Source organism: Ostrinia nubilalis, chromosome 2 (assembly GCF_963855985.1).
Source record: "Ostrinia nubilalis chromosome 2, ilOstNubi1.1, whole genome shotgun sequence".
Lineage (NCBI taxonomy): Eukaryota > Metazoa > Arthropoda > Insecta > Lepidoptera > Crambidae > Ostrinia > Ostrinia nubilalis.
In genome coordinates, this window is record NC_087089.1 from 15,620,329 (window position 1) to 15,634,779 (window position 14,451).

General features: G+C 42.5%; 1 protein-coding gene across 1 annotated transcript in view; it reads right to left on the reverse strand.

The window, feature by feature from the left end:
• Nucleotides 1-5,427: 5,427 nt before the first annotated feature.
• Nucleotides 5,428-14,451, reverse strand: part of LOC135085220 (glypican-6) — a 96,649-nt gene continuing 87,625 nt past the window's right edge. The window contains exons 7-11 of the mRNA XM_063979979.1: nt 13,488-14,090; nt 12,788-12,944; nt 12,099-12,277; nt 10,638-10,754; nt 5,428-9,942 (exon numbers count right to left, since the gene is read on the reverse strand). Of these exons, the coding sequence (XP_063836049.1) occupies nt 9,635-9,942; nt 10,638-10,754; nt 12,099-12,277; nt 12,788-12,944; nt 13,488-14,090 (1,364 nt within the window). The 3' untranslated portion in view covers nt 5,428-9,634. The remainder of the gene's footprint in view (nt 9,943-10,637; nt 10,755-12,098; nt 12,278-12,787; nt 12,945-13,487; nt 14,091-14,451) is intronic.

A 14,451-nucleotide genomic window follows, 5' to 3' on the forward strand; every position in this document is an offset into this window, starting at 1 on the left:
GAATGTCGGCCATGATGGCGGTACAGAGGTCCACTCTGTATTTGTATGGAGGCGTGCTAGAAAAGGACGACAAGCAGTTCTACCTTGGAGATATGTATAGCTTAGGTAAGTAACTTGATGACGTCATATTTCTGTCGAAAATTAAACCGAGCCCTTGGTTTAAATGTCGGCCATGACAACAGCAAAGGTCTACTCTGTATGGAGGCATATTAGAAGGACGATAAGCAGTTTTACCTCAGCGATATGTACTACATAGGTGAGTGTGATGACGTCACCGTCGCAGTCAAAACAAAGACGGGTCCTTCAGCTCGAATGTCCGCCATGATGGCAGTTCAGAGATCCACCTTGTATCTGTATGGTGGCGTGCTAGAGAAGGACGACAAGCAGTTCTACCTCGGTGATATGTACAGCTTTGGTGAGTTACTTGATGACGTCATAAACACGGTGGTTGGGCGGTAGTCCCGCGTCGTATGTACCACGCCGCTGATGACGTCACCGTCGCAGTCAAAACAAAGACGGGTCCTTCAGCACGAATGTCGGCCATGATGGCGGTACAGAGGTCCACTCTGTATCTGTATGGAGGCGTGCTAGAAAAGGACGACAAGCAGTTCTACCTCGGCGATATGTACAGCTTAGGTAAGTAACTTGATGACGTCATCGTTTCTGTTAAAATAAGACCGAATGCTCGGCGCAGTTTATCGACCATGATGGCAGCAGAGGTCGTAGAACTGACGGCCGCTGGGGCAGGAAAGTTCTTGAGTGGCGACCACGAGCCAGAAGACGTAGCGTGGGCAGGCCTCCCACTAGGTGGACCGACGATCTGGTGAAGGTCGCGGGAGGCGCCTGGATGCGAGCGGCGCAGGACCGGTCTTTGTGGAAATCCTTGGGGGAGGCCTTTGTCCAGCAGTGGACGTCTTTCGGCTGAAACGAACGAACGATGGCAGCAGAGATCTACTTTGTATGGAGGCATATTAGAAGGACGATAAGCAGTTTTACCTCAGCGATATGTACAGCTTAGGTCATTAGGTGAGTGTGAGGACGTCACCGCCGCAGCCGCAGTCAAAACAAAGACGGGTCCTTCAGCACGAATGTCGGCCATGATGGCGGTACAGAGGTCTACTCTGTATTTGTATGGCGGCGTGCTAGAGAAGGACGACAAGCAGTTCTACCTTGGGGATATGTACAGCTTAGGTAAGTCACTTGATGACGTCACTAATACCTATTTTATAGCAGTAGTCTACTCGGTATATGCGTGTCAGAAAGACAAAAAAATTATAATAAAAAAAAAACTTTTTTAAAAACAAGCTTTATCCTGAAATGCAGTTGTACTAAAACGGAAAAAATAATTGTATGCTTGGTTCAAAGAATTTCAAAAGCTTGTATCGCGCATGGAATTTATTCCTCTTTTTTTCTGTTTGCGCTACAAGCTTTCGAAATTCTTTGAACCAAGCATACAATTATTTTTTTCGTTTTAGTACAACTGCATTTCAGGATAAAGCTTGTTTTTAAAAAAGTTTTTTTTTATTATAATTTTATTTTACACTTTTTAGTTGTATCTCAATCTCTGGGTCATTATTTAGCTCCAAAGTGCTCGAGAAGTCGAATCCAACGAAACCAAACTCGATAAGATTCCGCCGTTTCGTTTAGGAGTTCCTATGGCCACCTCCTGACTCCATCATCAGGACCCTGGACATCATCTAGCACCCATTCTTTCTTTGTACGTCAATGATATCCCCAAATATCCGAATACGGATTTAGCCCTCTTTGCGGACGTCACCGCACTCTACAAGTCCGGACGTAATCGGAATTACGTCATCTTGGCGCTCCAACGCGCAGTCACACAATTAGGCGAATGGTTCAGGAAGTGGCGTATCGAGGTAAATCTCGGAAAAAGTTGCAGTTACAGCAGTGTACTTTTCTAGGGCTTTGTCTGCGAAACGTCCTCCGGTTCGCACTCGTCCTAATGTCTCTACCCATCTCACCTTATTTGACCAAACTATTCCTTGGAAAAGTGAGGGCAAGTACTTAGGTGTCACCCTCGACCAGAGATTATCGTTCGCTCCGCACCTCAGACGCGTCTTGAGCCGTGCGAACCACTACATCCACCGACTCTACCACCTAGTTGGAAGGAAAAGTAAATCGTCACTTAGAAATAAGTTGACAATTTACAAAACCTGCATCCGTCCAGTGTTGACTCACGCCAGTCCGGTGTTTGCTCACACTTCCTGCACAGACCTTAAGAAATTCCAGACCCTCCAAAACAAATTCTTACGCCGAGCCGCGGATGCCTCGTGGTTCGTGCGAAATACGAATCTCCATAGAGATTTCGAGATCCCATCGATTGATCACTTTATGAAAGAAGCCTCTCGTCGCTACTTTGATAAAGCGATCAACCACAAGAACCCTCTTATCGTTAGCGCCGCCACGTATACACCCCAGAAAGATGTCGCTGCCCAATACCGACGACCTAGGCATGTCCTAGACGACCCGGACGATCCTATTACCGAATTTCTGAACACAGACATCACTGCCTTAAGCACGCCAACTACTCCACAACACAGTAGCTCGTTACACCGTACTCGCCGGCGAGTACGAGGCCCTGCTTTCCATTTCGGACGGTACAGACATGTACCGGGCCGGTTCTCCCCTATCCGTCCCCCGGACACGGCCTGAGCCGAGGTCCGAGCCTACCGTGGCGCCCTCAGGCCGCGTTCGTAGTCCCCTCGATCGAGCCCACTAGAGTGAGCCCGCCGTAGGCTGGACTTTGTTCCAACACCGCGGTGGGCAACCCTTGGGTTGGGTTCGCCACTGATCGGGCGCCTTATGCGTTCGATACGGCCCGATCGCGAACGTCGGTCTGCGACCGACGCGGACGAGCCTGAGCTTCGCTTCGCGAAGCCCACACTCGGCCTCGTCGGCACTCGCACCGACGATCTCCAAACGGCTAGAGTACCTTCTGTACTCGCCACTCTGCCCGGTGAAGCTGGAAAAGCTCTTCAAGCTACCAGCGCGCGTCCCTTAAAAAAAAATCATCTAGCACTAAACTGCTTGAAAAGACAAATCCAATGAACCCAAACTCGATGAGTTTCTGCCTTTTCGTTTAGTATTTCCTATGGCCACCTCCTGACTCCATCATCAGGACCCTGGACATCATCTAGCACTAAACTGCTCGAAAAGAAAAATCCAACGAACCCAAACTCGATTAGTTTCTGCCGTTTCTTTTAGGAGTTCCTATGGCCACCTCCCTAATCCATCATCAGGACCCTGGACATCATCTAGCACTAAACTGCTCGAAAAGACAAATCCAACAAACCCAAACTCGATGCGATTCCGCCGTTTCGTTTAGGAGTTCCTATGGCCACCTCCTGACTCCATCATCAGGACCCTGGACATCATCTAGCACTAAACTGCTCGAAAAGAAAAATCCAACGAACCCAAACTCGATTAGTTTCTGCCGTTTCGTTTAGGAGTTCCTATGGCCACCTCCCTAATCCATCATAAGGACCCTGGAGATCATTTAGTACTAAACTGCTCGAAAAGACAAATCCAATAAACCCAAACTCGATGCGATTCCGCCTTTCGTTTAGGAGTTCCTATGGCCACCTCCTGACTCCATCATCAGGACCCTGGACATCATCTAGCACTAAACTGCTCGAAAAGAAAAATCCAACGAACCCAAACTCGATTAGTTTCTGCCGTTTCGTTTAGGAGTTCCTATGGCCACCTCCCTAATCCATCATCAGGACCCTGGACATCATCTAGCACTAAACTGCTCGAAAAGAAAAACCCAACGAACACAAACTCGATGCGATTCCGCCGTTTCGTTTAGGAGTTCCTATGGCCACCTCCTGACTCCATCATCAGACCAGCTCAATGGTACCATAACATTGCATTGTCATCCTACTTACATAAGTATACCAAAAGACAATGCCGGAAATTGGCGTCTTTTTTTTTTCGCGCGGCCATCGACCAAAATTAGTTTTTTGATTACAAAATAGTGTAATAAACCAAACTTACTATGACATGTTTACCTCTAAACTCAGTCTGAACTGAGTTACGAGCATTAGAAGTTTGATGATTTTCATACTAGATTTGCTTTTTGCGCGCAAAGTTTTGTAAGAAATTGCAACAAAATAGTGAGATTGTATGTGTAAACAAACAATATCATCCATTAAAGGCTCCAGACATCAGTATGGGACAGAATCAGCGCAAGAAAAAAATAGCGCAATATTTTGTTGCAATTTCTTACAAAACTTGCGCACAAAAAACAAATCTAGTATGAAAATCATCAAACTTCTAATGCTCGTAACTCAGTTCAGACTGAGTTTAGAGGTGTACATGCCATAGTGAGTTTGGTTTATTACACTATTTTGTAATCAAAAAATAAAGTTTGGTCGATGGCCGCACGAAAGAAAAAAGACGCCACTTTCCATACAAAATCTGGCATTGCCATTTCAGCTCAATCGGTTGAGGAGAAGTGGTCTTAAATTCAGTTGCAAGATTTGTCCCACACATACTAACAAGTGAAGTCAATATAAAGCTTGTAAAAACAGTGCCACCTCGATAAGTAGGTACAGCTTGGATGAGTATGATGACGTCAAAGCTATAGAACCGTGTAGCTCCTATGTCCTCAAATCCTCAATGATGGCGGTACAGAGGTCCACATATAAAGTTATCAATTGTTTTATTACTGCCAAATTTTGCTATAGTGAACTATTTTTTATACTTTTATGTTAATTTATTGTCTTTTGTTTTAAAATCAACTGTTGATTCCACAGATCTGCACAAACTGAACGAATGGAAGACCATAATCGAGCAGCCTTCACTGCCCGACTGGCTGGGCTCCGATTCTGAAGAATACGAGACCGATTCCGAAGAAGATTCCGAGGAGAGCGACGAAAGCGACGATGATTGAGTGCAATCAAATATGGACTTTAAGGTGTTTAAGAGTAAGTGCTGTTTTATTTGTTACTGTTCAAGAAATATTCCGTTAGAAAAACCACAGATAAATAAAAATATGACGTGGATTACGGTTGAAATTTCGCTAGAATATATCTGAAAATTATGGTTTATTGTAGTCAAATTACTTGCGTTCAATTGGTTCTACATAATTTTCGTTATGAACCTTACAGTGTTTAAGATAAAGTGCTGTTTCACTTGCAAACTTGTAATGTTAATTTCTGACACAAAATACTTGATACTGTGGGCAACTATGTAATTGTCTAATTATCTATCAAATGATGTATGAAATATGTGATACAGAAACGTCATATTTAAGGTAAGTGTACATAGAATTTATATACTTATTACGTAAATAATATAAAATCGAATTTATAATTATGTTTTATTTTATTACTTTCCTCTTTATAGTGAGATTATAACTCAGGTTTTATGATATTGTATTAAAAGATAAATGAAACAACAAAATACATGTTATTTTTTTATTTATGTACACAAATTTATACCTACATAATATATCTTTATAAAAATTTAGTTAGTCTACCGAACGTTACACTCTATTGCTCTGAATAAATCAATTTTGCCTCAAAACGTTCCAAAACTTTAGATTTGCACAATTTATTTGGTAATTGTAATAATATACTAAAGATTATAAAACATTACATGAGCTTTTGAGTAGTATACAAATACATTATAAAAATCATTATACAGCAACATTAATGAAAAAGTATATTTTGATATCTACAAGCTATATAAGGGCATCAACACATAAAGGATTACAGTAGAACTGCCAATAAATTTACGAAATCGAACTGTAAAACTTATAAAGCACTATTCACTTGAAAATCAACCATCTTTATTACTTTTAGTCTTTTATACAGTAAAAAAATCAAAATATCCAAGGAAGAATAAATTAGAAAGTGGCAACACTGCACCAAAGATCAACAAAACCTCTGTAAGTTTTCATTGGACAATTCTACAGTATTTGGAAGTATAACATTGCATCCAGGCCATCGTCACAAGAACTGGGGAAAACACGCCGTTATATCATGCGACACAGCACCTCTAACCCAACACATCTGACTGACTAGATTTTCCCCAAGAAACTTGTCACGTGATAGCTTAAACTTGTGAATTGCCATTGCAAAAAATATCGAATAAACAGTAACTAAGAAATGAGCAGTACATTTAGAACAGAGTGCGTATTTTTAAGTTTTAAAACGGGTAATTTAAAAGTACAATAATAATAATTTCAGACCAGATTACTAAATATTATAGCAATAAAACTTCGTATACACTGGGGCACTATCTGCGACCCGTTACAAGTGTCTTGCAACTTCGGGCGACAAGTTTGGAAACGTCCATATGTAAAAAAAAACATGACGCAAAATTGCAATCAGACAACGCCTACAATGAATACCAGGCTTTACAAACTATCCTGCATTAAATAACGATATATTCGACGTTTATTATCTCATATTCAAACCGTACTGTGAAATCGTGGCAGTGATTCAACTATTTACCCTGTCAAACTACAAACCGTATAAAAACTACATTCCATAGTAACGTTTAATGCATTGGATATATAATCGGCTTATATAATCATAAATAACAACTTCGTCTATGCCCCATAATATTGGTAAAATATGTTCTAACATTCTCTTACGAGTAAACCATGTATCAAAAACAAAAAATATCGCAAATGAAGCTTAAGTCTTCTTTTCTACATTTGATAAACAAGCTAAATAATATTTACAACGTCCAAATCCATATTTTTTTATTTTGAAACATCAAAATTCCATCAAATATATAAAAATAAAAGCACGATCCTACACACTGATCCAGTATACATAGTTATTTGACTATATACATTCAATGATACAGCTTTCAAATATTCTAATTCTTGTGCTCGATTTGAAACGAAGGACACAATAAATATTTTCAAGTTGCACATTCTGTGACACCAATCTCTAAATTGAACCCAACCATGATCAATATAGGGTATATTTCCTATGACCACATACTTAAATTACGTTCAAATGAAACGTGTCACAGAATGTACAATCGTGTATTGTTTATGTACGTATACATACATACCCTAAAGTAGATGGCACATCGCACTGATAAAATTGTTTGGTCCCCGTAGCTCGCACGATTATTATTGCAAGCATGTGAGTCATACATAAATTAAGTCAGCAACATCGTATTTCATACATAACTTCAATATACTTTTATATTACTTAGCTAGTGTCCCTTTAACAGAACGCACGTACGGAACTCGCCCCGCAAGTGTGAACATAACTTTAGAAATAGGGATGTCGCTGTCTTACTCTATGACTCGATTTATTCTACCTTTTGCCAAATTTGTTCTATAAATAGTGCTAAGGTATATCTTTAATATGACCATGATTTGATATAGGTACTCAGTGCATAATCTACGGGCCTAGAAAACTATTTAGTCCTGAATCCCACTGGAAAAATATCAAGTTATCTTATTGTGCGCGTATTTATGCATATTTGCATTATAACTTGATCTGACTATAACATCTATACGCAACTATACTAGCACTTAGTGACTGTACATATTTTCATTTCTTACAGATTTCACACTATTTCCGAATTATAGCCGAATACAAACATGACCACTCCATCCTAGTTTGACGAGACCGTAAACAAAGTGAAGTCCTACCAAGACCTTATAGCCTACAGGTTTTGTAAATTTCAAAGTACGATATGTAATCGCCAAAGAATCTGATCGGTCATTGATTGATGTCTCTAAAAATCTGCTGACTACAAGATCTTGATACTAAATACTTCCATTGAGTGTTCCAATAGTTGATTTATAATGTGATTTTGCCATGAACTCTGATTGACTAGTCAAAACAAGAGTGCCTAAAACGTACTTGACTATAACACAAATAAACAAAAGATCCAATTCTGAGATTTTCACTAACAATAAACTTTCAATACTATTATAAACACTTCTGAATGATGTGTATTTGTTTTGTTTAGGTAATAGTAAAAAACTCAAAAAGGAGCCCAATTCTTTACACAACATATCTACTTCATGGCAAACCATTACGTACACTGGGTATAACAATATTCTGAATGAGTGACTACACAGCACCCGGCGTGTTAAACTAACTCTATGTTTCCAAGCTAACTGTGATACAATGCATATGGTCACAAGATCTATTCTTTAGCACGTTAAGGATCATTTGACATCTAAAGAAAGATATAAATTATCTTATTTTATACACTGTCTTTAAATACAGAATGGACCCTTTTTAACACGCTGAGCTATAATGTGACTTAAAATCGTAGTCATACTTACGATGAGTTTCAAGATTTTTGTTGTAGACTAAAATCAGTATTTAATTTAGATCAGTACTAAAGTTAGCCTGGAGCACAAAGCTTAACCAATAATATAAAATAGAATAATGTTCTCTAAAACAATATTAAACTAGCAAAGTAAAGCTGAAGCCAAATTTGTTTTTATAAATAACAAGTGCTACCGAAGGGCGATTAGAACGAATTAAAGCAAATATGGCCGCCGGATTATTTAGATAAATACATAGAAAGCACCGATTAAATCAATTAAATAAGTTAATATAAAATACTCGATATCCGATCCGGCATTTAGTTTTGTTATAAATTATAATTGATCAAGAAATCGCCCAATCGTTAAACATAATAATAAAACTAAAAGCATTATTATTACATAGTATTACATCAGTCGATTAAAAATTAGACGATAACCTAGCTCGAAGAAATAGCTATAAATTTTTAAACAAACCATGTATTTGAAAGCAAATCAGTCTCTTAAGTTTAAGCGCTATGTCTAATTTTATGTACATTTATTTATTTATAAACATTCAATGCGATCTTAGGTGACATCACGACGATAACGTTCAGAGACAAGCTTTCAAAGAAATAAAAATATTTCTTGAAAATAAAATTAGTGTGACATCACTCGCAGAAACCGTATAAAACGCACATACATCATACATACCCATGAAAGATTAACGTAAATTCACTATCTAATTTAATTATATTTTACAATTATTTACAAAAGGAAAAGATCATTAAAATTTAATAAATACGTAAATTTGGCTGATTGATAATTTTTCTTGTAACAACAACGTTGCCGATCACAAAAATAAGTCCAATGTTATTGTCGTCCACGTGTATGGTAAAATAAATTAATCACTTCACCGAAACTTATTTGTTGATAGTTCGTCCTGTTCCGAAGTCACTCAACTATATCACAGTGGCGCGGCTTGTCCGGGCTCTGACTAGGCTAACTACAACGCTACGTCGTTTGTACGGAGATTTCGAGCCAAAAATCGTGTTTGAATATGTGGAGTAATCTTCCATTTTCTCTTTTGATTTCAATTTATATCTAGCTAGTGCAATAGACCAGTTCGATCATCTTTATGACTTCAATCATCAGATACCTTGACTATAAAAGTGTATCTTTCAGCATTTGATGCGTCCAGCATAAGATAAATTACTCTTATTAATAATCTTATTTAAATTACACTGGAGCCAGTCTGACGTATTTCTTTTTTGCGATTAAAGGCCTTTTTTCCAAACAGCTTTTATCGATCCTTTGCGATTAATTGATAAATGTTTAAATCCGATCACTCCACATAACTCCGTACACCGTAGTCCCTTAGAACAGATCCGTCACTATCGACCCGAACCACGCGCAAACAACCGGCAGAGCGTACGTGAACAGCGCTTGCCTTAGCGACGGTCGGTCTGCGGAACCGGCCACGGGCTCGTCCCGTGCCGGCACCGGCGCCGGACCGGCGGCGTCCGGCGCCGGCGGCTCCTCGGCTCGACCGCGAATGTTGACGTTGCTGGTTGGAGGTGAATCGACCACGCCGGGCACGAAAGGCGCCTCCGGAACCGGCGCCGGGCTCTGTTCTGTTTCTGTGTCAGACGTGTCGTCGAACTCTGGTGGAATGTGTCCGGAGCCTGGAAGAGAAATGATTGGTTAGTATTGGTTGAAGTTAACACGATCGTACATAAGCGGTAATGTAATATTTGCCGCCTGACTCTTGGCGAAGTTTACGGCCTTTACCGCAAACAATGAATTGAACCTATTTCACTAAAGTACGGCCAATTAGCAGCGATACAAAAGGTCGATTCGACTGTCGAACTGACAATCTATTCTGTCTCTTCCCATCTTGTGTATTTGTCGTAATGTCTCGTTCTCCCGCCAAAATATGTCAAAGTCAAACCCCTGCTATTCCAAATGACCATGACATTGGGTTTGTTAACATCTGCCCCCCTAGACAAAACGCACTTTTTGATCGAATCGAAAATCGAATCCGTCAAAACTCCATACAAAAAAGGAGCTTTTCGACCACTTTGCGACTGGTTTGCGATTATAATTTGCACTTTGTCTAGACCCATTGGTATCGCTCGTGCTTTAGATACATGCTTCATGCATCAATGCGTATCCGTAGGTCCTCAGTAAGTGCTTCATGCTTCATGCAGCATGAAGCACTGAGGACCTACGGATCTTTAAGCGATTCTTTGCGTCACCACGCCCCCTAGACCGCGGTACCGCCTCTAATGACTTTTGCCCGAAATCTCAATCTTACCACATCGGACTTAAGACTCATATTCCCACAGCATACCCCACACAACCATCGCTATCAGCTTACCTGGCTCAGGGTACTCGAAGTCGTCGTCGCCGCCGTCGTCGTCGTCCTCGCGGTCGCCGGAGCCCGAGCCAGAGCCGTCCACGAAGTCCTGTCGCGGCTGCGATAGCTGTGGGCTGTCTATAAGCAGAAGAGACATTAACATTAGTTAGATAAATCATTTATTTGCAAACATTTAACAGTTTAACACACACAAATTAGGACATGTATTCAAAAATCTTCATCATTACCATGTGCAAAAAAGGTCGTGTAGTCCCGACAGGAAAGAATAAGACCACCACTAACTAAGTCCTTAGATGCGTGGTGATAGAGCAGAAAAGTACCACAATCGCGAAAGTACCTCCATCGCGCTGCCCGTGGAACTAAAGCTCAAAATTATGCGAGCACCAGGCTTCCACATCCTGGCAGAGCAAACTACTTTTGGGACTACTAACTACTAATGTATCGGAAAAGGGCCCAAAATAAGTAATATTATGGTAGGGCAAGTTATATTTGAGAGGTTAAGAATTATAAGTAAAAAGGACGGGCCCAATTTCTCTCGGCTCTGCTAAATTAGAGGGTTATGCTCCTGCAATTCAGACGAAATAACCTGATGATGATGAGTTCTCACCAGTATCCCTCCACTGCACCTCCACCCCATTGTAAGCATCTTTCATATGCGCGGTCAGCGCTCGTAGACGCTCGGTCTACGCGCGCTATTGGCACCAAGTAGACTGCTAGGATGATAAAACAGTTACCACTCACCAGTATCCCTCCACCGGCTCCACCCCATTGTAAGCATCTTTCATATGCGCAGTCAGCGCTCGCAAGCGCCTGCTATTGGCACTAAGCAGACTGCTATTGGATGATGAAGCAGCTGTTCACTCACCAGTATCTCTCCACTGCACCTCGACCCCATTGTACGCGTCCTTCATATGCGCGGTCAGCGCTCGCAAGCGCTCGGTCTGAGCACGCGCCGCCGCGCCGCCCGCTTGTGGCACTAAGCAGACTGCTATAGGATGATGAAGCAGCTGTTCACTCACCAGTATCCCTCCACTGCACCTCCACGCCATTGTACGCGTCCTTCATATGCGCAGTGAGCGCTCGCAAGCGTTCAGTCTGCGCGCGCGCCGCGAGAGCTACTATAGGCAAATGATAATGATAATAATGACGATGATGTTGTTAAGTGTCTTACCAGTATCCCTCCACTGCACCTCGACCCCATTGTAAGCATCTTTCATATGCGCGGTCAGCGCTCGCAAGCGCTCGGTCTGCGCGCGCTATTGGCACTAAGGAGACTGCTATAGGATGATGAAACAGCTGTTCACTCACCAGTATCTCTCCACTGCACCTCGACCCCATTGTACGCGTCCTTCATATGCGCGGTCAGCGCTCGCAAGCGCTCGGTCTGAGCACGCGCCGCCGCGCCGCCCGCTTGTGGCACTAAGTAGACTGCTATAGGATGACGCAATTGTTACCACTCACCAGTATCCCTCCACTGCACCTCGACCCCATTGTACGCGTCCTTCATATGCGCGGTCAGCGCTCGCAAGCGCTCGGTCTGAGCACGCGCCGCCGCTCCGCCGGCCGCCAGCGCCGCGCCGCGTACCTCCGGGTTGGACGCTAGTGCTGCTGTGCCTTCTCCCGCTGGTGCTACGCTGTAGCTGTGGAAACATTATATTGAGAATTTGCTGCATAGATGACGATTGACTTTAATTCGAAGGCACGATTTGTACACTTCTCTCGTTCGTTTTTACCAAAAGCTGAACAAGATGATCATTTTAGCGATTTACAGCTCTTTTTAGTTCATTAGACACAAATGCTTCTTCCAAATCTTCATAGAATTTATTGACGCACTCGCTAGCGAGTACACTTAACGTAAACTCATGCTAAGCACACTGGTTACTTCTGCGGGAGTGCGTGCGAGTTAACCAAACACCCCGTTTTATGACATCGCAATCAATAAAGTTGCTTTTAAATTGATTCAAAGCGATTTATTAACAGTCGAGGGAGAGAGCTTAAAGAGGTGCGGAAGGAAAAAGGTATTCCTTGAAGGTTTAGTGGCTTACTTGCGAACAGTGTTACCGTTGGGTAGCTGGCTCCAATAAAGGCAGTAATGGAAGAAAATTGACTATTTCATTAGTTATGATGAAAAAGATGATTATACTTCTTACCTGCCAACAGCACTCCCATTGAAGCAAGGCGCAGACGTGATGCTGACACTAGTACATAACAAAGCCGGCAGCTGGCTCCAGTAGCGCCGCCACGTGCGCAATCGCGCGCGCGTCTCGCGAACTAATCGCTCCAACGCCACGCCTCCCCATTCTGAACCTGGAACATAGACATTTAATTGGTTAAGTTGACGGTAGGAATTTTTTTAATGAAACATCATGAAGGTTAAACAGAACCTTGTAAAAGCGGGAAGAGGGAAAATTGAGTAGCGCTAATTAAATGTAAAACATCGCGTTGTTACGTCCGAAAGTCCGAGGTCGCGTTATTCTAACGAATACTTAATATCTTTCAAATAACATAATGTGTGTTAGAATCTACACGAATGTTCAAAATCTCAAAGTCTACTTGACCTAAGGCTGGTTTTAGTGTCACGCGGACTGTAAGTGCAGATCGCTCCGCACAGCCGATCTGTATGAACTGCTAGGGAGCGAGCGGTTCCTCCGGACCGCATTACTCTAAAACGCTCCCTAGAAGTTCATACAGATTGGCCGTGCGGAGCGGGTCCGCACCGGACGGTCCGCGTGACACTAAAACCAGCCTAAGATGGACGATACAGCATAAACAAGAGCTTTCATCTAAGAACTGGTTTTGCGAAAGATAGGTAGTTATTATTAGATTATTACAGTTATTATGGAAACCCACCGTGAACATCATCGGTCTTAGCAGACGTCTTCTTCTTCTTGGAGCCCCTCTTGCCGTCAAACTCAAACGTCCTGAAGTCAATTTCCGAGCCGGCCGGCGCCGGCGCCGCCTCCGGGCCCGGTTCGGCCTCCCGGCGAGTACGGTCGTGCTCCTCATACTCCTCGTACTGCTCCAAGTCAATATGCCCGCGCATGTATTGCAGAAAACGTTCCCTCAGCTTGGCTTGCTCGGCCATCTCCTCCGTTGCTTTCTTGATCGCAGCGGACGACTTTAACCCAAGAAGGGACGGGTCATCGTTCAACACGCTCTCAAACGAAGCCTCCACCTCAAAATCATCCACGTCATTCGCCTTCGGATTCCAATCGAAGTCCGGTATCGATCGGACCGACCGGCGGGCCCGGTCCGGCGCGAAGAAAGGCCCGGCGGCGCCGCCACCGCCGCCTAACACTGGCTTGCCGCAGCCTGCGAAGATCTTCTGCGAGATCTCCTGGTTGTGCTCCTGGAAACTCATGATGGCCTCCGAGATCTTGATGTCGATGGGTTCGACTACCATGGCGATGTTGAACGGGCCGAGGAGGCGGTCTGCTACCTTGTCGACGGCCTCTGCAATGACAGAGATAGAGCATTAGGTAAGTAGGAAAAAATATTCAAAACGGATGACATGGTCTTTGGCGACAGCATCAGACCGGGTCAGTTTAAAGGGAAAGACAAATAACGTGTAAGTCTCAAACACTACATCTACAAGTACAGATCCAACTAAAAGAGCGTTTTGTGTCAAGTAAGACTGTTAGCCATTCAGCAGTCTGTATATTCAGTTCAAGATTCTTTCAAAGTTTTGATAGCATCCTCAATTTTGAGTGTGTCTTTCAAGTAGGTAGGTAATTTTCAGTTTTGTATTTGATCGGCATTCTGGCATTGTAATAGAAGAATCTGAGGCTGCACACGTAACAGAAAAACGCTTGTA